The sequence below is a fragment of the Antedon mediterranea genome, chromosome 7 (genome assembly GCF_964355755.1).
Source record: "Antedon mediterranea chromosome 7, ecAntMedi1.1, whole genome shotgun sequence".
In the NCBI taxonomy this organism is placed as follows: domain Eukaryota; kingdom Metazoa; phylum Echinodermata; class Crinoidea; order Comatulida; family Antedonidae; genus Antedon; species Antedon mediterranea.
The window spans coordinates 15,210,689-15,235,268 of NC_092676.1; the positions used below are offsets into that span (position 1 = coordinate 15,210,689).

A 24,580-nucleotide genomic window follows, 5' to 3' on the forward strand; every position below is an offset into this window, starting at 1 on the left:
GAATCGAATATTCGATTCATGGAAGTTGAGTAATTAATTCCCTTTAACCATTATTATTAGATCACCACTCCCTAATTAAATAAAAGAGAAATTCTGTATTAAAAAAACGCTTTTTGATCATAATTAAAGAAGTGATTACACAAGTGCGGTACGATTCTAGGCCTATCTCCACTGTTGTTGCGGCGTGCGATTTCATAGAAGAATAGCGGCGTTTTGTGTGGATTGTCGAAATAATCAGCCTTTAGTTTATGGTGTTTTTAATATAAAAAAGAATTACGTGTTAAAATTATAGTTTCTATTAATACATGTACTATTAGGCCTAATTATTAGTCTCTAAACCCATGTCTATTCTAGGCCTAGTAGTGGGTGTGTGTGATGTATGTGTGTTAGGTATGACACAATCCGAGTAATAAGTCAGCAAAATTAAACAATAAACATTAGGGCCTACACAAAAATACATTTTTTATTCTCGTGGGTCTAATCTTCCCATCTCATCATGTGTTCATATACGCACATTTTTAAAGTTCCTTTGAGTACATGCATATTGTTTGATAATAAAATTAATAGCAGAATTAAAAAAATACAGTACACAAATTATACACATTCTTTATTCTTGTGGGTCTAAGCTTTCTTTGGGCTATGTCCAATGAATTACTACTTAGTTTAATGTCTTGCCTAGCTGTCGATTAGCCTCGACTCGACACATTTTGTGTGAAGAAGAGTGCGCGAAGGCAATCACGTGAATTGACTTAGAATCCTAGGCCTAAACCAAAGAAAGTTCTTTGCCTAAACTGTAGAAAGTATCGTATCGCAGTTGTGTAATCACTTCTTGTTGCTATACGCTTGGGTGCACACGGAACAACAAATTTAACTGATGAATTATTCATGTTTATTTGTGACGTTTCATGAGGGGGTCCCCAACTTATGTACGAAAAAAAAAATCTCCCCCGCCCCCACGTGTAGGCCTACACACGTGCGCGCCTACACTTCGCCCTCTAGTGTTTCTAAAAAGACACCTCCACTCAGCAATACAACAAGGTGACATAAATGGTAAGAAGAGTTTAAACCACAGGCTAAACTAAAAGTTCACAAATATTTAGGCACATTAGTCTACATTTACGCGACGAGCCTAGTTTTAAGTTTTTATCTTCGTCAACCAACGAGCTTGGTTATTATTATTCATAGGCTACTAGGACTCGGAGGCCTAGCTAGGCCTAGGTAGACCTATTATTAATTATTAATATTATAGGCTATAATAGGCCTAGATAGGCCTACAATAGGGGAACCCTAGCTAGGAAAAAAACCGCGAAAACATGGTCACAGTGCATTTATAATAGTAATTTCGGCCGCCGGTTATGGAACTTGGAAATTCATGAAACACCATGTGTTCATTTCAGGTATAGCGCACCATAGCCAAGAGATATATTTTTTTCCGTGGAATGAAACTAAACTTTACTTGGTCTATCTTGGCAGCAGAATACTTTATTTATTAGGCCTAGTGGTGGTGGTATAATAGGAATATATTATTAGGGAGTAAAAAATACTGGGTAAGACACCACCTAGCCTTCAAGCTGTAGTGTGTGTCATGCGCTGACCAACCAAGGAGTCCGGGGATTCCCCTTTTATAACATGATGTTTGTAAATACACTAGCTAGTAACGTTTTTAGTCGCGTGGAAGCGACTATAGTTCACTATGTCGGTCGGTTGGTCGGTCTGTCTGTCTGTCTGTCGGTCCGGTATCACTATGCGTTTTATCGCTTTCTGACCTTATCTTGATATCAGTTTAATCTAGCTAGGTCACACACACACACACACACACACACACACACACACGTAAAATTAAAAAAATATAAATGTTTTTAAACATTTTAACATTTTTAAACATGTTCAGTAATTTCGGTCAGTATAGTTCACTATGGCGGTCGGTCGGTCTGTCTGTCTGTCGGTCTGTCGGTCCGGTATCACTATGCATTGTAGCACGCGACTTAATGGCTGTTGGCCTTGTTTTTTATTAAATTACTAAAAATATAAAACGATTTTTGCTTTGTGTAGGCTACTAAAGTTCAAAACTGTATGAGTTTCATATTTGAGGGAATATTACTATTAGTAAAAATATAAATATTTAGCACACATGGTGTGTCATACATATTCAATATTTAAGCCCTACATATTTTGTTCTTGGTAGCCGTGCCATAAATTTGGCCAAAATGATCAGACCTCCTTTTGTTAGGCCTGTAGCCTAAAAGAAAAAATTATAATTATCATGAAATGCTAAGATTGTGTGACTGTATATTATTGTAACTACTGCACTGTACTGATATTTTATGGTCACACACAGTACAAAAGTAGGCCTACCGTAAATTTTCTAATTGTAACCCTGGGTTATTATTCTTTGATTGTTTTTTAGGGTGGGTTACTATTAAAAGGGGGTTACTATTAGAGTAGTGGGTTTACTATTACTTAAATTAGGCACCTGAAAATAGTAACCCACCCCAACTTTTCCGGTTAGCAACTCATAGCAAAATAATAAAACAGTATGAATAAATTTGTTTGAACTTTATTTTATAAACTCCTAAACACTCGACCCTCCCCATCCCCAAGATCAACATGCATTATCTCCTAATTTTCAAAATACGGCTGCATCATAAACGACCAGTCTTCATAATGTCATTTTGTCAATAGTTTTTGTGACTTTAATAATAATTATTATTATAGATTGACTTATATTAAGGTGGGTGTGGGCTACTATTAGTTACTATAATAGTGTGGGCTACTATTAGAAGATTTACAGTATTAGTAGACCTATGCCACAGCTTAATGCTTAAGTATAATAATAATCATTGAGTTAGCATGTATTTATTCAAATATTGATTCTGGATCATCAAAAAGAAATGCTTTACATTTCAATATTTGGTTGCTGCTTCCATACATGCCAATACGTTCATATTTTAGGCTTGTATCCTGGCCAAATATTGTGCTCCTGTTTTTCCACATTTTCTCCCGTATTACAAAGATAACTGAATTTTGATTAATACTGTATGTGTGGTTTTCTGTATTGAAATAAAACAAAAAGGCTTACACACAAGCAAATTTACGATATTTAAGGCATGTACGACCACCAGCGGTCATAAATTTCTGATTTTTTCCTAAACAGAAAGCGGATTCCCCTCACATAGCCTCCACGCACGCGATACTGCTTGTGACGTCATACACTGCACTCTTACCTCTTGATAATAGATAGAGGGCACTGTTGACCTTTAAAAAAACACCATCTCCTTATTTTTAAACTTCAAATTTGGCATATTTGTGCTTCCAGTAATCGCTACCGTAATCGCATTAACTAAAACCTTGTAGCACAACCCATGATAAAAAATGCTTATGAAACCACTTTTGCTAATTAGTAACAATGTTGAAAATATTGAAATGGCTCAGATTCATTGGCAGTGAAATCAACTTTGCTAGAAATTCCTCACTTGCCAGTTGGTTATATAAAACATTATGTACTACTATTCACATTGTACAGTAATAGACATCTTCTAAAAAAATATAAACTACAGAGAACACAATTAAAAGCTTTCTTTTTAAATTATATTTTTAGAACACAACATGTCAAGTTCAAAATTACAGGAATTGCAGAAATTTTCGGTACGTGAACTGAAAGAAAAGTGTCGAGAATCTAAAATGAAAGTGGGTGGTACAAAGGGTCAATTGCTTTTGCGTTTGTGTGGAATGGAGAAGGAGAAGCCAAAAGCTAGCCGAAGAATGTCAGTACAGGCAGTAAATAAATGGCTTGAAAGAGAAGGAGTCAATGACACCGAAAGGGTAAGCAAGTGCCTCAGAGCAGGAATTCAGAAGGGTTATGTTGGCATCAGTGGAGATAGCCCCCTTGACAATGTGTTTGCTGAAGGCCAGTGTTCTGCTTGTGGAAATGATATAAAGGCAACAATTCGCGATCTTCTCTATCAACCAGATTATGCTGGACTTGACTATGAAGAGGGAGGATTAGAAGCAACTGTGAAATGTCCTGATGGAGATTGTGGTGTAGGTGTGTATGTTACACGCATCTGTTCTGGCTCTCATGAAATGGATTGTGGTAAATTTCATAACCATTGCACAGCTTGTCCTGGTTTTGGAAAGTGCATAGGGGACTATCGGGAAGAGCATTGCACATCCTGTGGCAAACATTTCTTTGCTGGGTTAAGTGGACAATTTCCATGCTCTTGTACCAGATCAGCTTCTGAAATGTTTTTCCCATTTTTTTAAGTTCTGTGTTTGACATGTTTTTCCCATTTTTCAAGGTTTGTGTTGGGATTATCTGTAAAATCATTTCCATAATTTTGATCAACAAGATTTTGACACTCTACAGTAGTGTTCAACAGAACTTTGATACTCTACAGTTTGTTTTCGATAGGATTTTGATCTCTATGAAAGTGGATTATGATACAGTGAAGTTCAACAGGATTTTGATAATGTTTATACAGCAGGATTTTGATAATGTTTAACAGGATTTTGATAATGTTTAACAGGAATCTCTATGGTAGTGTTCAACAGGATTTTGATACTTGTTTAACATGATTTTGATACTAAACAGTAATGTTCGAAAGTACTTTGATACTCAACATTACTGTTCAACAGGATTTTAATACTTTACAGTAGTGTTCAACAGGATTTCAATCTATACGGTAGTGTTCAACAGGATTTTGATAATGTTCAACAGGATTTTGATACTCTATATAGTAGTGTTCAACAGGATTTTGATAATGTTCAACAGGATTTTGATAATGTTCAACAGGATTTTGATACTCTATATAGTAGTGTTCAACAGGATTTTGATCTCTATGGTAGTGTTCAACAGGATTTTGATAATGTTCAACAGGATTTTGATACTCTATATAGTAGTGTTCAACAGGATTTTGATAATGTTCAACAGGATTTTGATAGTGTTCAACAGAATTTTGATCTCTATGGTAGTGTTCAACAGGATTTTGATAATGTTCAACAGGATTTTGATACTCTATATAGTAGTGTTCAACAGGATTTTGATCTCTATGGTAGTGTCCAACAAGATTTTGATCATATACAGTAGTGTTCAACAGGATTTTGATCTCTATGGTAGTGTTCAACAAGATTTTGATAATGTTCAACAGGATTTTGATAATATTCAACAGGATTTTGATACTCTAAAGTATAAGTGTTCAACAGGATTTTGATACTCTAAAGTAGTGTTCAACAGGATTTTGATACTCTAAAGTAGTGTTCAACAGGATTTTGATACTCTAAAGTAGTGTTCAACAGGATTTTAATACTGTAATGTTCAACAGGATTTTGATAATGTTAACAAGATTTTGATACTCTATATAGTAGTGTTCAACAGGATTTTGATCTCTATGGTAGTGTCCAACAAGATTTTGATCATTTACAGTAGTGTTCAACAGGATTTTGATCTCTATGGTAGTGTTCAACAAGATTTTGATAATGTTCAACAGGATTTTGATAATATTCAACAGGATTTTGATACTCTAAAGTAGTGTTCAACAGGATTTTAATACTGTAATGTTCAACAGGATTTTGATACTCTACAGCACAGTAGTGTTCAACAGAACTTTGGTGCTCTAAAGTAGTGCTCAATCAACAGGATTTTAATTTTTTTTAATACTGTAGTGTTCAACAGGATTTTGATACTCTACAGTAGTGTTCAACAGAAATTTGATCTCTACAGGATTTTGATCAGCCTAAGATTAAAACATACTAATAATCAATAAGGATGTCAGTTTGTATTTTTTTTTTAATGTGTTTTTAAGTAGTTTTGTATTCTAAACCCAAAGTTTGTATTAAACAGTAACTTTCACTTCATTGAGTTCATCTTCGAGTTCTTTTTTTCAATATTCAACTTTTGCTTACATTTAGAATAGAAAACATTATAAAACAGACCTACTGTACCAAGTCTCCTGATAATGATATCACTGTTGGTTCCCTATATTTTTAGGCATTTTACTGTCAAACAATTTCTCCCAATTATTTTTGAGGAAAAAAACATGAATGTTGTAAATTTTTTATTTAGGCTGTCTATTAGGCCCTGATAAATTTTCCACCTTTTTGCTACGCCTTGATAGTGCCCAGCATATCCATTGTTTACTATAGTGTAGATACCTACAATTCTTTAATAGCAAGCTCTATAATTTGACATTTTTATACACTAGTACCTATCTTGTTGGGAAATGCTTTCATAAATCTAATTTCACTATTCCAAGTTGGGACCTCTGAATTAACAACAGAAGGCCAGATAGCTATCAACCTCTAAAGAACTACCAAAATTAAAGTATTTAATGCCATTTGTATTCTGTAACTTTATTTAAATCTGTTTTTAAAATATTATACACCCCAATGTACTGTACATCATGTTTTCATTGTATAAACATTCACTTCAATCTTGCATTAATTGAATTTGCATATAAAATTTACAAGTTATTTTCTAATAAACTTACTACTAGTAAATTGCATGATTTTATTTTAAACAATTCATTTATTATTAGAATTGGTCATGTATATCAAGTAGATTCTTTACATTTTTTTCATTTGTTATTACTTTTTACATATACCTTCAACCATTGGGGCATTACATTTATGTTTTAACTATGGCAGTAATTTAAACAGTGAAGCAAATAGTTCCATTCACCTTGAAATGTAAAATTAAACAAATTAATTCATGAAATTTTTAATAAATATATATACAATAAATTACATAAATAAAAAAAAATGTAAGATTATTTTACTTCTAGTTTTTTTATGTTACCATAGAGCATGAAAATAAACCTTCCTTAAAACTACAAATTACAAACAAATGCTTAAGTCTTCTTGCATAAAAATTAAATACTGTACTTACCTTTATAAACCATATAATATATTCATCTCAAGGCATAATTCTTACATTTCTAGTTTACAATTAAGAATATATACACTAATTTATTTTACATATTTACACATTTCTAAATATATAATATGGAATTTATTAAGTAGGAAACTAAATTATTTTATCTAAAAATACATTAAATATTTTCTTTTTTTAAAAAACATTCATTTATGGAATACATGATATTAATTTAAGATTACAACATAATTTTTTTTTGTTTTCAATGTCTTAAATAATACAAAATAAGGTTAAAGATACTAGTGCTATATAAAAAAATTAAATTTATTGCTGCCAATAACTCTAGTAAAAGTCAGATTGGTACAATTGAGATAAAATATCAAAGAAAGATAAAACAAAAATGAGTTGATTAAACTAAACAAAAGTTATTATTTAAAACCAAACCTTTTAAAGTATCTACCTTATTTATTATGTTTTTGACATAAATTATAAATCATATTTAAATAATGAAAGTTAATTTCTGACTGTCCTAGACTGTTAATCATTCAACTCATTGAAATATTCTTCCCATTAAACAAATACAAAACATTTATTTGTTTATACAGTAATGCCTCATATTGTAATCTGTGGTCCGTTTTTGGGTTTTGAAATGTTTATTTTTTTAGTAGCCTTAAGATACCATTGTAATATTTCTTCCAAGTTACTGCAAGTTCAATGTACTAATGTATATACATTATTTCTTACAACCAAACATGCTGACAAGCCTTATGTGAAATTTACTTTCCATAGTGTTTTCAATATTCAAGGTAATAGTTTATAATAATGATAATACTTTCAAAAATCTGTTTCCCTGCGTTTAGATTGTTCAAAATATGAGGATTTAACTGGTGGAATATCTACATTGAGTGGTTTCTTTTCATCTATATTTGATTGTTTCCTTAAATTTGTGTCTGCCTTTGTCTCTATTCTTGGTGAAACAACCCTAACTTGTGCCTCTGCATTGTTTAATCTTTCTTGAGCAAGCCAAATATAGGTTTCTGACTATAGAAAATAGAATTGATATAAAATACAGTTAATTAGAAATAGATATTAGAAATAGATATATTTGGTAATAAACTTTTGAGTTGCAGACAATACCAGTGGACATCAGTATTATGGAGGTTTGTGGAGCCGTGAAGAAAATGTGCAAAAAGTCACATTTGTGCAAACAACCACATTTGTGCAAATATTTTACCTTAAAATGTGCAAACAACCACATTTGTGCAAACATTTTACCTTCAAATGTGCAAATCTGTCAAAATTCATAACCCGCAAATGTGCAAACATCACGCCGTTAAATGTAAAAACGATCAGTTTTGACGTTAAATGTGCAAAAGGTATTCTACAAATGTGCAAATCATTTCTTCAGTCAAATTCCTATTACATTTTATATTTTTGGTTCGTGGTATTTCAGAGTAGAAATAACAATAGGAAAAAGAGTCTAATAAATCTAAAATGTTCAATATCATAATAACTAATTATACTGTTGCAATTTGAATCTGAACAAACTTGTTTATTTTGAAATTGCGCAATTTTAATAACATTTTATTCTTTTAATGCGTTACTTGCATTATTATTTATGCGTAACAGGTTTATTTTAACTTTGGATTTATCAAATACTAAAATACATTGCACTATTTCTTAATCTGATAAATTTTAATCGAGTAATTGGATTCAATTTGTGCAACGAATTCCACCCAATTTTCGATTGCATAAATTGTTCAAACCTCGCATAACACAAACAAATGTTACATGAAATGTAGAAAATCTAATGGATACAGTTCATTGTATCTTGTACATTTCCGATAAGAGGACTTTTCAACGACATAGTGGTCATTCTTCAGTAAGTGTCTAAAATAGTGTCTAAAATAGTGTCCCGGTACTTTGGTAGGATAGAGACTAAAAATTCATTATTAAAAAACCAAAATTCTTGACTTATATCATAATCAACATTATTGTAAGAATAATTATAATATTGAACATTTTAAATTTAAAATATACTCTAAATATAAAATGGAATAGAAGTTTGACTGAAGAAATGCTTTGCACATTTGTAGAATACCTTTTGCACATCAAACGTAAAAACTGATCGTTTTTACATTTAACGGCGTGATGTTTGCACATTTGCGGGTTATGAATTTTGACAGATTTGCACATTTGAATTTAAAATGTTTGCACAAATGGGGTTGTTTGCACATTTTAAGGTAAAATGTTTGCACAAATGTGGTTGTTTGCACAAATGTGACTTTTTGCACATTTCACGGCTCCACAAGGTTTCACAATCAATCAAATTTCCTCAAATCAACGACAGAGTTTTAGTAAAATTTTTTTTCAATGTACTATTCTATCTATATTTATATTATAATCATAATATTGCAATGCGAAAGGTAAAAATATAATAAATAATACATTTCAAGAACAGGATGGTGGAGGGGGAGAACTCTAAAGATATCAAAGCATTTACAGTACTATAAATGGACAGCAAAAAAGTAATGCCAGGTTGTTTGACGAGAAACAATGCAGTCAACTAAAACCCATCAATCAGGAAGAATGACTACTTTAGTTTAACTACTAAATTTAATATTAATTTCAGGAAAACCACATTAAAAGCAACATGTTTATCAAATTATTGTGGAATAAACTCTCCAGTGAACTTAAAGAATCCACAAATGTTTATAAATTTCGAAAACTATACAAACAACTTCTACTAAAAAATTATACATTACAGTACAAGTAATTATAAATATTAAGAATTTGTAAACCCTTTCTTCTTCTAATAACAAAAGCATGTTACCGGGTTTTTGAAATCTAAAAGTCAATTGATGAATAACTGAATGAAATTTTGAATTTATTTGCATATTATTAGTGTTTTTGTATTTTGTTGAAAAACCTTTGCAATTATTATTTAAAAGCTCAATTTCATCTATTTAATTAAATTGATATTTAAATGGGGTTCTTTCGTTTATAAGCATTTGCCTCTTGAAGTTTCCCGTTTTCTTTGTTTAAATCAGTTATTTTTAATTTGTTGTCATATTGAAATTTTCATCACTCAAAGAAAATAAAAGAAGTTGTCATTGTCATCGTCAATAATTTTGCTACATTTTACTATATTGGTTACTGTACCTCTTCATTAGTGAATCTTGGACGATAAATCCTTCTTGAATTATGGCGTAAATAGCTCAATTCATCTGTATCTGGGTCATAACGCAGATTAGATGTGACAAGAGATGTCTGCGATAAATATTCTTTTCTTTTTCTAAAAAAAAAGCATTTCTTTCAATTACAATATACTGGACACAGACAAAATGCTTTAAGTTATTGGTTCTTTTTAAAATTTAAAATAAAAATAAACCCTGTTATTAATTAAAGTCCACTAATTGAATGTATTCTTTATTATCTATAATTACTTTTTTGGAATTTCTTTTCAGATTGATCGAAGGCACACAACTGATCCATTTTAACCACAGACCAATTATGTTACAGTGCAACAGGACTTAAACTATGTTTAAACTTTATATTGTTATTCATCAACTTATTTTATTACTGTTAATATTTTTACAATAATCGTGCAATCATACCTTCTCCAAACTATTAACCCAACAATAACAACAATGATTACGAGGAATGTTATAAGACCTGCAGCTATGATAAACATGTTGGGCTTCAACAAGCTAGAATTTGCGGATGAACAGCTGCCTGAACTACAACTATAAGATACAAGATTGAATATTATTATTTTTATTTCCAATAGTAAATATATAATCACCGTCCTAACAGGTGACAACCACACAATTAGGAAGCACTTTAATAATTTCGAATGAATGAATGAATTTGACAGAATTTGAACTAAAGTGGCCATATTCACCAATTATTTATTGAATTAAGTGAATATTGGGAAATATCTCGCTTAAAGTGTTATTGATGAATTTGGCCACAAGAACCTGGATGGATAACAGATAGCACTTCTCCCACTACACTAAATTGCACTCCAATAAAATATTTTTAATTGATCTCATTTTGAAAAACTAAAAAAAAAATCTATTTTTATTATTGTTTCATGTTAAATCATATTTAAAAAATAACTATTTATTTGGTCATGGAATATATTAGTTTTTTATGTATATATTCTTTTAAATTTCATAACAATGTTATAGAAGAATGTTGTTGTTTCTAACATTTTATTCTGTGTATTTTAAATGTGTGATATAAAGAGTTGCGACTTTTGAATGGAGTAGAAGCCATGTTTGTGTCCAACTATGCTTATGTAGTGTATGGAGTTGAGTCCTTTGTTTTAAAAATGTATAACATTCACAAGGCTTTAACTATCGGATTCAATATCAAAACAATCAATTTGTCAAGGTTTTTGTTAAAATAATAATAGAATTATTAAGTTACTGCGAACATGATTTTAAACAACAAAAATAGGAATTTCGGAACGGCTCTCGCTGTGCGCTCCATGTACGCTCTACGCGTGCGTGTTTAGTTTGTACATTGATTCTCTATAGTTAATACATTGTTTTTAGATTTTGTTGCAGTAACTTTATGATTTCGTTATTATCTTAACAAAAACCCTAAACAAATTGATTGTTTAGATATTAAATTCAATATTTAAAGCCTTGTGAATGTTATAAATTTTTTAAGCAAATGACTAGACTCCATACTCTACATAAGCATAGTTGGACACAAAGATGGCTGGTGTGCATCCCACGTGACTTTCTAAAATCTGTGAACGCAATGCTGTAACTCTTTATATATATGGCTCTGTGTAGGCCTACTGTAAACTTCTCCCTGGGGAGGTTTTTGAAAAAAATAAAATAATACACTAAAAAAGGCCTTTAAAGATGTGTGATGATGGATTAAGAATACACCTGGTAGGAGTGTATATTTATTAGTTGATCAGATGATCAGAAGACTTACTTATTTTCATCATTTCCATCTCGATTAACTGGATCCAGTAATGTCGCTTCAATCACTGCAGTGCTTGGGTGAATATCATTGGCTAAAATAAAGCAGAACATAACCTATGTCAAATTTTCCTATAATAACTTAATGTTTAAATACATTAGCTGCTCAATAAATCTATACTATGTGTTTTCTCAAAATGACATGAAGGATTTAATTGAATTTGTTTTTAAATATACTAAAGGTATTATTATATACGCAAAGACATGCTGTAGTCAATAATATGGTGTTTCAACCACAAAGATACGTACGTGTAGGTTTAGTTGATTGGCTATTCACTCCTTCATACGGTGCTGAAAACAAAGATAGTGATTTAATCATTATGGTCCTAGTTATGTATTGAACTGTTTGAGCTCCAATCCAAGACCATGTTGGTACAGTAGAATCTCCCAAAAACCTGACACCCTTATAATAATTGGATTTTATTAATAGAAGAATAGGATTGACTTTGGTTTGGTTTAGCGCAAGATTCAGTTTTCTGGGCAGTCGCTTTTTGGTGATTTCACTGTACCTGGAAGCATTGGTAAACAGAATGAAGGAAATTTCAAACCCAATTGCTTTCCTGATTTTTTAAACATAATCTATAAACACTGTTTCTAAGCCAACCCAGTAATGTATTGTTAAATCATCTATCAATCATTATTAATCTATTATTATTAAACTTATGACTACTTACTTCTGTAACAAGGTTTTTCAGTGTCCATATGATCTGGACATGCACACACATAGCCAGTATCACGTGCTAAGCACAAATGTGAACATCCACCGTTGTTTATTGCACATGCATTAGATCCTGAAATAGAAATATGTGTCGAGGCATTAATACATTTTGGGGTTTCCAGTCACTGTTTCTGAATGATACAACATTTTGCATACAGTTTCTAAGCACCTTTTCACAACATGATATATTATGAGAAATAGTAAATCCTAAATTGGTAACATACCATATTGCCTTGATTTTGAGATCATCTTAATATCCATTAAGTAAGCAATGTTTTCTTTAAAACTCCTTCGACCTTTCCCAGTTGATTTGTGAACCAATTCAATTGATTCAGTCTGCCAGTCTGTCCAATACAACCAATCACCATACTTATAAAGAAACAAATGCAATTAGAATTAGTAATACTGTATTAAAATAATTGAATAAAGCTGCAAAACTATTCTCTTCAAATACAAAATAAAATCTCTTAAATTTGTGTTAAGCAAGAGTTACATAACAGTACAGCTTGGATAAAAAGCACAATTAATTACCATGGTTATTCCAAACGGGTGTACAACTTCATTGGTTAATGTAGTGCGCAGACGTCCATCAAAATCAGATGTATCGATTCTATTAAGTTTAGCATCTGCCCAATAGATTCGTAATGTGTGATAATCAATGGTCAAGCCATTTGGCCAGCCAAGTTCAGATGAAATCAGAGTTCTACGTGAAGATCCATCAAGGTTTGCTCTTTCTATCTTGGGTCGCATTCCCCAGTCAGTCCAAAAAAGCAAACTAAAACAAATTGATGGATTAAATAAGCATGGTATTACCCAGACCCAGTTTTACTTATTACAGCCCTGTTGCCACTTACACAAATTTTCGTCCTGCACAATGCAGTGCAGGACAATGCATGAACAATTTGTGCCTGCATTCTAAATTTGTGAAATGTACACAATGTATACGCACCGTGTTGAAAGTGAAAATATAAAATATAGTATATATATTATTATTACTTACCCTTTGAATGGACAGACCGCTATAGCCCGTGGTTCATCTAAATTCGTTGATATGATGACTTTTCTATATGTACCATCCAAACGAGACACTTCAAGTGTGTTCCTGCCAGTATCAGTCCAATATAGATTTCTTGCAATCCAATCCACACTCACTCCATCTGCTGTTGTCAAGTTATGGGTAATTATATCACCTGTATTTAATCCATTATAATCCATAGACCTATAAAATAAACAAATATGTTATAAAATAAATTATTTGCTTTAAACTATTCGTGACACAGTACAGTTGCCATTCAAATCAGATGGTTTAATTTTATTCAGGGTTCGAAATGTAGTATTTGAAAAACAGGTTATGTTTTATAACATTTGAGGGTAAAGACATTTATTAAATTGTAATTATTTTGCCATAAGATTTTGAAACTAGTGTTTGCAAGGCTATACTATGGCCTTTTAAATTTCAGAAGTTCAAACAAATTTAAAAATGTGCAATATTAGTTTTTCACGTAGCAGCTGTCGGCTACATTTTCATAATTTCAATATGAACATATTTGTACCTGATTACATCTTGATGTACATCAGTGTAGTAAATCTTCTCATCTACACTATCAAAATCAATAGCAATAGCATTGAGAACATCAGCGACAGGTAGGACAACATCTACTTGTTCATTTGTATCAAGTGAGATTCTTCGCATCTTGTCTCGACTGGTATAGATTAGAAAGTTTTCAGCAGCTAAAAATGACAACAGATATTATTATCTGAAATTATTTTAGACTTATTTATTAAAATGAATGTACTGTATATCATTTCAAATTATTTTTCAGTTTTATTCTGCATTTATCACCACTACCAACGCTAAAATTAATCACAAATTATCACTATTTACATAATTTTATTACTTATTGTTACACAACTCACTGTCACAACACTACGTTGTCATGATGGAGGTTTTACGGAAAAAACTTGTTCTGCACCATCTCTTATTATGATTGAAGTATGCTTTATAACTTTTCAACATTATTACCCCTACTCAGGGCCGTAGCCAGGATTTGTCAAGGGGGGGTTCGGACACTAAGTATTTGGGTCACCACCACCCCCCCCCCCTGGGGTGGGGCCTGAGGCGAAGCGAATTTTGTTAAATGACACCCCTAGATGGCCGGAAAAGACACTCTCATGCAGCATGCTACCAATGAGCAAAACGATCGTACATAGACTCGTGGACTATTTAAACGATAACATTTGTTGCCGTATGTTAGATGCGCGTGCTCTGTGCGGAACCGCCGATTGTTTGATCATTTACTCGGTATTTTATTTTGCGTTCAAGTTCAATGCGAACGTACGTCTAGGAGAAGCCCCGAAAAAAGCACACTGGGTGAAGGCAAATGCAATTCTTATTATAGCTCTATCTATAATATTTATTTACAGCAATTTGTTGAGGAAATTAATTATGCCAATGTAAATAGGTGATATTGATACATTTGAGTATACGTACGTATCGGCTGGTGGTCTAGAAAAAAATAATCGGATGCCATAATGTGAACTACAGTACATGATACCATAGATATTATAGTGTAAAATATTAATATTCACTATAATCCTCTATGATACATTACACTTCATAGCCACACATAAATACTGATGTATGTCGGAAGGCTATATACTTTATGCATGCTGTCTGACTGCCAGTGATCTAAACAATTGGTACGCAGTTGTCTGGCGGTGTCCTTTGTACGAATCGTTCGTGCCCCAGCTCGCTGTGAGACGCGTCAATATCATGTTACATGCAGGGACCAAAAATATTTATTTTTCAGGTTAAAATCGGCAATTCATTTGCAACTCTTAGAAATTTACAGACACATAGGCCTATCGCTCGAAGTACGCTCATACAGAGAAGAAGGTACTGTATGAGTTATTTCGAACGAGTTTACGAATTTTTCAATTTACGAACAACTTTTTGTACTGTGGGGCACGTATTTGGACGATTTTCGGAGATGAGGGTGAGGTATTGGGCATGTCGGGGATGGGGGTTCGCAGTCGGTTAAGGGGGGTTCGCTGTAAAGGGGGGGTTCGCCCGAACCATAAAAACCCCCCCTGGCTACGGGCCTGCTACTGGACATTAAAACAATACCTTCCAAAAATCCATTATCACCAACTCTGTTATAATTACCAAAACAAAAAACTCAAAAACTAATTATGCACCCATACAACACCCTCGCTGCTAATACCTAGACCATTATCTCTGCCAAACTGAGGCTGCCAACACCATCAAATACTTACTATCGGCACAATTTCTTTGATCTGGTTTTAGCTTAATTCCATTAGGACAACTACAGGATATTCCAGTTGGAGTTGGTAGGCAAAGGTGACTGCAGTCACCATTGTTACTACCGCACTTATTGGTTCCTAAAAAACAACAAAATATACATAATAATGTATGTCACTATAGAATGTCTTGACAATGCTAAATCATAGACACTAGAATTGGATTGATACTTTGTATTAGATAAATAAAAAAATATTATTTTTACCTTTAGCCTGCATATTTATGGCTTGAATATCCATCAAACCAGATAAATTGCCAATGATTAGCTTCTCTTGTGCACCAGCTCGTTTCTCTGCACGGTAGATGCCATTATTAGGACCATCAGTCCAGTATATATAGCTTCCAGTAACAGTAAGTCCATAGGAATGAGATTTTCTGTAATCTATCTCAAGAAGTACTCGTCGATTGTCTCCATTGTAGTCACACATTTCTATTGTCTGTTACAATAATATCAATATATAATTACTAAGTTTCTAATAACTCCTAAAAACTTATTATATGTATCATGAAATAAACTGTATACACAACATCTAAATAAATTCCCTGTCATTTGATTGGACGATTGTGGATCACATGGCATACAATAGTACGTACTATTTAACAATTGTGTAATAGTTCCTTTTTTTTCAATTTTTTCGTAAATGAAAAAAAATCTGGGTGAAATCTAAAAGTAGTCTTTTGTTCTGCTAACGACAAGATCAGAACTATGGGCAATGACAAGAATCTACTTGAATGTTTTTATCATACACATTCATTATTTGTATAATATTGTGTATAACAACAAGTACTATTGATATTATTTTATATCATGGTCTATGAGAACATAATTTATTTTCATTAATTATAATTTCAAATTTCAACAAATCTTACATTCAAGTTTGCATCATTCCAAATGAGTTTGTCCATCTGTTTATCAATGGTGAGACCATTTGGCCATACAATGTTGTGGTAGATAATTGGCTGACGATGACTTCCATCCATCCAAGCTCTCTCAATCATCTGCTTGCCCCAATCAGTCCAGTAAAAATACCTGAAATTAAGCAAAATAGATTGTTGGAATAAATATTTATGTGTGAGATTTTTAATTCTTTTTGAAAATCCCTAAATGAGTGAAGGTCTAAACACAATGGAAGAAGTAAAATATGTGTATTTTGCTCCTCTGAACAAATTTAGAACAAGGTCGTAACGCTGACATTGGCGATTCATTGATTGAAGAAATACAAGCAGAAGTGTATTCAATACAAGCTTCAAGTTACAATTGTTGCTGTAGCAGTGATAAGATCACAGATGCGAATGTATGTGAAAATGAATAAGGCAACTATTGTATTGTAATCTAATCACAGTAAATGTTTAATTGCAGGGAATTCTTTTGTATAAATGTAGTCTTTACAAAATGTCATAGAAAGTGAGTTGCATCTAAACTATCTTTTCAGTTTGCTGTACAATAATAATAATAATATTTTAAATTTATATATATAGCACCATTCCAACGATCATTGGATGTTACACTTTTCAACTACATGCTTCTCTTCTAAGTGTTACGTCATGTCAGTGCTGCCAATTCTAGCACATAATTGTCTGTCCATAACAGTGGATATGAGCTAGTACACCAGGGTAACACCCTACTTGTCTCAAAAGATGTATTAGGTTCTAGGCACACACAAGTATTTTGTGTACATCTGGCCCTACGGTTTATAGTCCTTATCTGAGAAGACTTGTGAGCCTAGAACCCTTGCTGATGTTATGGCTATGGATTACAGTTTCATTGTCTTGTCTTGTCTGCTCGGCCACTCACTCACTGAAGATAGATATATAAATAATTGTTCATGAAAGATCATCAATACTAACCCTGCTTCATAATGTAGCACAATAGCACGTGGGTTAGTTATATTTTCCCAGATTAGAGCACGTTGTTGAGTTCCATCAAGATTAGCCACCGTTATCAAATCTCTACCTGCATCAGTCCAATAAATTTTACGTCCGTTTGTGTCTATGGTGAGCCTGTCTGGTATATCTATTCCTTCAGTGATAATATCCTCAATATATGACCCATCAAGTGGGGCTCTAGAAATTGTTTTACTGCTTTGGTCAGACCAGTAAACCATTCCTTAAAAGAAAATATAACATTACTTCATTTATATAACATTTATAAAAAAATTGTGTTTTTGCAATAAACAGTTTTTTATTTAATACCGAAAATTGTCTACTACTACCGTACTGACGCGGTTATAAGCCCACCCCCCTTGAACATGAAATCACGTCAAGTTTGGGAGGTGGGCTTATACTCGAGGATCCAAAAATGCAGATCGTCAAAAACAGCACATGTACACTGTGTATTCCACCATGCGAACAAGCGCCCTCACGTGTACGACGTTGCCTCTAAAAATAGTGTGTGAATAGTGTCGGAAAATTAAGCTTATAGTTCGTGTAATTTATCGTAGAATATCTTATTTTAAACAACAAGAATTTATCAAGCAGAAAAGCAGGTATACAATGTTCGTTAAATAGTAATGTACCAAAGAAATTTAATAAGCTTGTTTAGGGCAGCCGATACCGAATAGTGGTTTTCCGTTTTGGCGACTTGTAGCGTCGTTGTGTGTGAAGCGATCTTCGACCGCGATGGAGTGTAAACAAAACAGGACTGCTAGGCCTCATTAGCGTATATTAGCCTAGCTTGGTTATGATCAAAGGTAGGTGTATTCGGTGTATGGACGTCGCCAAATACAAAATAATGTATTACGACACACACTGTAGATCTTCGAATTAATGGGTGGGCTTATACCCGAGTGCCTCATTTTTCATGAAAATTAGTCGAAAGTCTGTATGTATGGGCTTATACCCGCGTCAGTACGGTATATATAAATATTTAAAAACATGTTGACATCTTTATACCTACCTTCAACAGTGTCGACATCCACAGATATTGCATGTTCAATGCCATAGATAGGCAAAGCCACGTCTGCCATGTATGGTACATCAAGTGATACAGCACGGATATCTCGCCTTTTTGAAAATATCAAAAAGTTCTCAAAGCCTGTAAATATTTTAAAGTAGTCAAATTCATTATCATACAGTTGAACCTCCCATAAGCATCCACCCTCAGGACTGGGAAAAGAGACGGGAGTTTCTGCCATTATAGAGGCCAAAATCACGTATTATGGTTATATTAAGCACAATATTTTTCGGACGTTCTTAACGCAACGGGCATCTAAATTCTCTAGCTAATTGCCTTTTATTGTTTATGATCAGGTACTAGTTTAGTATTATTTATGATTTTCAGACACATTTTGAAAGTGCGGCCGTTAAGGCAGGTGGCCTCTAACAGGAGGTGGCCACTTATTGATTTAAAATCTTCAGTTAAAAAATTGTTTCTGATAAATCAACTGGAATAATTATATGAAATATAATTAATTTTAATGCTGAATGTAAGTTCAAATGGGTGTATATTTCATACCTATCATGATGGAGTATTATACACTCATACCATTTTCAATTGGGCCTATTGATCTTACCTTTGTTACAAGACATCCTATCTGGACCCATTAATATACCTTTGGGACAAGCACAGGTGTGTCCAAGAGGTGTTATTAGGCATAGATCACTACAACCGCCATTGTTCTTTGCACATGATGAATGTCCTTAAAGTAAAATATTATTTTATTATTTTTATGTTGTGACATCTAACATCTTTACAAAGATACAAAACAATGTTAATAATAATGACAAAATCTTTCAATTATTCACAACAAATTTCTTTGACACACGTTTGTTAATATTTATTATAACAACAGTAATTATTATAATTTGTATTTCTTTATAACCTTTCAGTTATTAAATACATGTCTTAGTTTTACCTTTGTGTTTACGTTTATGATATACATGTATGTCCATTAAATCTTCCAAGTTGCTTCTAATTATTTGTCGATCAAGTCCGGTTGACTTTTCTGCAGAATAAATGCTATTATCTTCCCAGTCAGTCCAGTATATACGGTCATTATGAATAGCCAAACCAAAGGGATGAGAGAGATCTCCTGATATTAAGTTCTAGAAGTGAATATAAACACAATAACTAATATATTAAAGACACTTTACCTACGTTTTTAGATCTAATTTAAGGTCACAAGCTGCATTTGATGTAAAAATAATATGTTATGTCTAGCTATGGTGCCAGTCAGTAGGCAAGATGATACATTTGTTGTTAGTACACTTCCTGTGTTATCAGTTGGTTTACAAGTACCACCTGTACCTATACCAATTTGTATGAGTCATATAGATAGTAGAATTGTGAATAAAATAGTTGTTAAAAAGTAATCGAAGTGAATACATGTTTCTTTGAGTCAGCTTTACAATACATTACAATACATTACTACTGTACAAAGGTACTGGGGGTATATAAAATAATACTATATAGGCCTTTTGCAATATTATATTTCGTCTTTAAACACTAAAAATTTGAAAAATAAGTCAGTTCTAGTCATTTAAGCAGCCCGCTATAAATACCAGCGTGCATAAATATTTATTTAGAGTAATTTAAAATGGTTGTACTTACCTGCTTCTGATTTCCGTTAAAGTCTGAAACACCGATAACATTAGTTCCTGCATCTACCCAAAATAGTTTATTGTTTTCATAATCAATAGCTAAACCATTAGGCCATGTAAGGTTATCATTCACAATAACAACCCGATTTGAACCATCCATCCAGGCTCGTTCAATCTTAGGATATGTGCCCCAGTCTGTCCAAAACATAAAGCTATGGAAGAAGACAACTAAAGTTACTTTTTTGTTTAAGTTAATCATTTGTGTATGTGTATTGAGATTCAAAAAACATAAAACCAATACATTTATATTATTTTGATTAGGCAGTTTATATATTGCATACTTCTCTCAACATTTGGGATGCACCTAGAAAGGTCCTGACTAGAGGTTCTTCTGCATACCATTTTGTTACTTTATATTTCGGGGTAACTATCATATTTCTTACCCTGATAGGGGATCCACTATGATATCTCTAGGACGCTCAAGATCCTCCCAGATAAGAAGTGATCGTTTGCTACCATCATAGTTGGATACTTCAATTTGATCATTACCAGCATCTGTCCAATAAACTTTCTTAGTTATCCAATCAACAGCCAAACCTGCAGGACTGCTTAAACTGGAGTCTGTTACAATCTAAGAAATAAAATCAGGGTTACAGTACTGTACATATTAAATAAATATAAATATGTCATTTATATATATTTCAACATTGGCACTTATGTTACTTACTTAAATTACTGAATAGGACAGGAAAGTAGGTAATCACATAAAAAAATGTAGCTTATCATATGCTGAACACAAAAATAGGTAACTACACAAGAAAAAGGTATTTGCATTTTAAAGTAACAATAATTCTAGCTACTGAATATGATTTCAGACAAATACAGTAAAATGGTACCAAAACTGTGATTAATAGATTCTACCAGATCTAACTATTGGAAAGAGTTCCATATAGAATTAAGCTGCTTAACGAGCCATTATGATCACTGAAACAGCCAGTTTGCTACCACAATTACCTCTTGATCTGTTCCATTGAATCTAGCTCTTGAAATAGAATCATCATCAACATCAGACCAGAATATCCAACCATCGATTTCATCCCAATCAAGAGCAACAGCACCTTCAAGGCCAGCCAATGGTAGAATGATGTCAGTCATGTCATTAGTATCAAAAGAAATCCGTCGAATGTCAGAAACTCTTGAAAATATTAGACTTTCCTCAATTTCTAAACAGAGAGTTAAATAAATAAACAATATTACCAGGGAAGACTGAACACTTTTCCCTTTTTATATACTATAGTTATAATTTGAAGCAAGCAAGCATCCATACAAGTTGTGGTGGCCAAGTTCTGCATTTGAAAGGTGGAAACTTTCCTAAAACACCTAAATCATTTGTTAAACCCACACCTTCACGTCATAGAGGGTTGCCAGAATCCATGCTATGGAGAGTGTGCACAAGTGTTACACAAAGTAAAGCTGAAATTTCCATCACTAAAATACAATTTTTCTTTTGGTCTTTGACTACCAAATATAATTTGATTAAACAGAACAGTTCACAAATGATTTACCATATTCATAAAAATCTAAGCATACATACTGTTTGAACAATGGGTATTGTTAACCAATCTAAAACCGGTTTCACAAGCGCAACTGAATCCAACATCATTAAACAAACACAGATGACTGCAACCACCATTGTTCATTCCACACGCATTTACACCTATAATCAAAATAAATTACATTTTTTACATAAAAATATGACACATATTGTATTTCATTATCCTACAATGTTTACAAATTTGTATGAATTTATTGCTATTACAACTAGGCCTAATAATAAATAATAAGTAATTAAATACAGTAACTAAAGGTTTTCATTAATGATGAATATTAGTATAGTGTAAAATTAAGCTATCTGAAGGTTTTTGTAGAAGATGAAATAATCTGAGGGTTGTCATCACAGAATGGAATTTTAACAGCTTCATACTCTCTTTCTGTTTTTCTTTTCTTGATCTATACAATTGGCTAACAAACAACTTACCTGAAGGTTGCCGTTGAGGGTGGAATGAGTGAATATCCATTGGGAAATGTAGCTGACTTTGTATAGTTTCAAGATGACTTCCAGTAAACTTATTAGCAGTGTTAATACTTTTGGTATGCCAATCTGTCCAGTAGATATTGTCTTCAAACAGTGTAATAGCAAATGGATGAGGTAAACCTGCAATTACCAATAGTAAGTACTATTATTACCAAAATCAATAAGTAGTAATTACTTGTTTAGATATAGTATATAATTTGTAAGCCATAGGGCACACTTAATGTAATGCTTTGAAATATAAACATTTCTATTAAATATACCATTTTCAATACAATTGAACTTACAAAGAAAATGCATCCAACATACATTTTCAAAGCAGTCCAAATACATTTGTCTGCTGAATTAATGATTATATTTAATGGGATAGTCTCTGTAAGCCTAATAGAGCAGTGGATTGCATTATAAGTTTGGTATTGGACTGTATTTCTGCTACATAACCCTCAAAATGCCGTAATTTTTAAATCATAATTTCTATTTTATGTTCTCTGTCTCTTGTAGCAAAAAAGGTAAATCTCTGCAAGGGCTCTATGTAATCTAAAAATCATACATATCGCATTTGAGTGAATGACCTATTATTATATTTGAAAATGCTACCAGAAAATGGACAGCATGCACTCCTGATATTTTCTCACTCTCAATTTTAAGCGCAATGATTCCACTTTTTGTACACTTTCTGCAGCCACAAAAAAATATAATGAAAAGGACAAGTGGAATTATTCTGAAATATTGCTGCATTTAGATGAGATTACTGTAGCAATGTAATTAACTATAGTTAAGTCATTGCAGTTGCAGCTCCTAAATCTTCAATTCTATTCAAGCATCACCTATGAAAGTTTTAAAAAATGATTTTTAATTTACTGATTTTTAATTTGCTTGATTGTTAAAAGTGCTATCTATAAAAACAAAATAAAAAAACATACACAATAAATTAAGGCAAAAAAAGTTACAATATATGGGATGCTAGAGAATTGAAACCTCGTTTCAGAAGGGCTCTTCAATAAAAGAAGAATAAGATTAAAGAAGAATAAGATTAAAGAAGAATAAGATTAAGGAACAAATATCTACACAAAAAGAGAAAAATCAAAAATGAAATAAACTCCAATATTATTCAGTAAGTATCAGTATTATTAAGTACTGTGCGGTTCATTAATGATTTTAGGTTTTTAAATGTGATGGCATATATGGTCACCGATCATGAACATGATTAAACATGGTTAAATTTCAGACTTTAAAGCCCAACTCATCAAACATTTGATCTCAAAATATTAAGTTGTACTGTAATTGTTTATATTGTTTATTCAATGCAGCTTATTTTTAATTGGTGTAGGCCTATCTCATTATAACTTTGTTTTGTTTTGTTTTATTTTGACTTAATTTGTGCTACCTAGTTTTGTTATTTTTGTATTTTATAAGTAATGATGGAATAAGAGCAGTTTTCTGTTTGGGCTCATGCCTATTACTTGCTCCTGGCAAGATGAATTGTAAAATGTACTTTATGAACTTTTGCCGAATAAATATTATTATTATTATTAAAGCTCTGTCTCATTGTTTTTAAAGTTATAATGTTACAAAACCTGTTGTATTGCCTTTACTCAATTATACAATAGTGTGCAAACAATAACATAAATTCAAACATAACGGCAAGAACTGAAATTAATGCAAAAAAAAATAGTGGAAGAAAGTTACAGTTTAGTATATACCTTCATTTATGACAGCTTTCCTCTGGGAGCCATCAAGATTAGCACTTTCAATGACATGGTGTTTTGCATCGACCCAGAATAGTTTGCTTGATGCATAATCAATGGTCAGACCATTTGGCCAGAACAAACCTGTATCGGCAACAACGTTGCGATTAGTGCCGTCCATTGCTGCACTTTCAATCTTAGGCTCATTACCCCAGTCTGTCCAGAAAATGCGCCTGTAAACATTCATTAGATTTTGTTTGTGTGAAATAAGAATATGTAGAAAAACAAATTAGATGTTGATAAAAGTTGACATGGTAGTAATATGATGTCAAATTGTGTCCATAAATTTA

General features: G+C 32.5%; 2 protein-coding genes across 2 annotated transcripts in view; one reads left to right on the plus strand and one right to left on the minus strand.

Moving 5' to 3' along the window:
• The first annotated feature begins 985 nt into the window (after nt 1-985).
• On the plus strand, nt 986-5,851 carry LOC140055298 (uncharacterized). Its single transcript, XM_072100600.1, has 2 exons — nt 986-1,050; nt 3,599-5,851. The coding sequence occupies exon 2, from the start codon at nt 3,607-3,609 to the stop codon at nt 4,261-4,263; it is 657 nt and encodes a 218-aa protein (XP_071956701.1). The 5' UTR covers nt 986-1,050; nt 3,599-3,606; the 3' UTR covers nt 4,264-5,851.
• A 120-nt stretch (nt 5,852-5,971) lies between these two features.
• LOC140055295 (low-density lipoprotein receptor-related protein 4-like) overlaps nt 5,972-24,580 on the minus strand; it is a 45,307-nt gene continuing 26,698 nt past the window's right edge. The window contains exons 14-36 of the mRNA XM_072100596.1: nt 24,246-24,463; nt 22,489-22,665; nt 22,045-22,167; nt 21,465-21,673; nt 20,894-21,081; nt 20,461-20,662; nt 19,766-19,955; nt 19,424-19,549; nt 18,808-18,945; nt 17,760-18,018; nt 16,782-16,941; nt 16,117-16,348; nt 15,866-15,991; nt 14,143-14,320; nt 13,590-13,808; nt 13,121-13,364; nt 12,814-12,958; nt 12,546-12,662; nt 12,121-12,162; nt 11,825-11,906; nt 10,486-10,614; nt 10,031-10,163; nt 5,972-7,909 (exon numbers count right to left, since the gene is read on the minus strand). Of these exons, the coding sequence (XP_071956697.1) occupies nt 7,703-7,909; nt 10,031-10,163; nt 10,486-10,614; nt 11,825-11,906; nt 12,121-12,162; nt 12,546-12,662; nt 12,814-12,958; nt 13,121-13,364; nt 13,590-13,808; nt 14,143-14,320; nt 15,866-15,991; nt 16,117-16,348; nt 16,782-16,941; nt 17,760-18,018; nt 18,808-18,945; nt 19,424-19,549; nt 19,766-19,955; nt 20,461-20,662; nt 20,894-21,081; nt 21,465-21,673; nt 22,045-22,167; nt 22,489-22,665; nt 24,246-24,463 (3,844 nt within the window). The 3' untranslated portion in view covers nt 5,972-7,702. The remainder of the gene's footprint in view (nt 7,910-10,030; nt 10,164-10,485; nt 10,615-11,824; nt 11,907-12,120; nt 12,163-12,545; nt 12,663-12,813; nt 12,959-13,120; nt 13,365-13,589; nt 13,809-14,142; nt 14,321-15,865; nt 15,992-16,116; nt 16,349-16,781; nt 16,942-17,759; nt 18,019-18,807; nt 18,946-19,423; nt 19,550-19,765; nt 19,956-20,460; nt 20,663-20,893; nt 21,082-21,464; nt 21,674-22,044; nt 22,168-22,488; nt 22,666-24,245; nt 24,464-24,580) is intronic.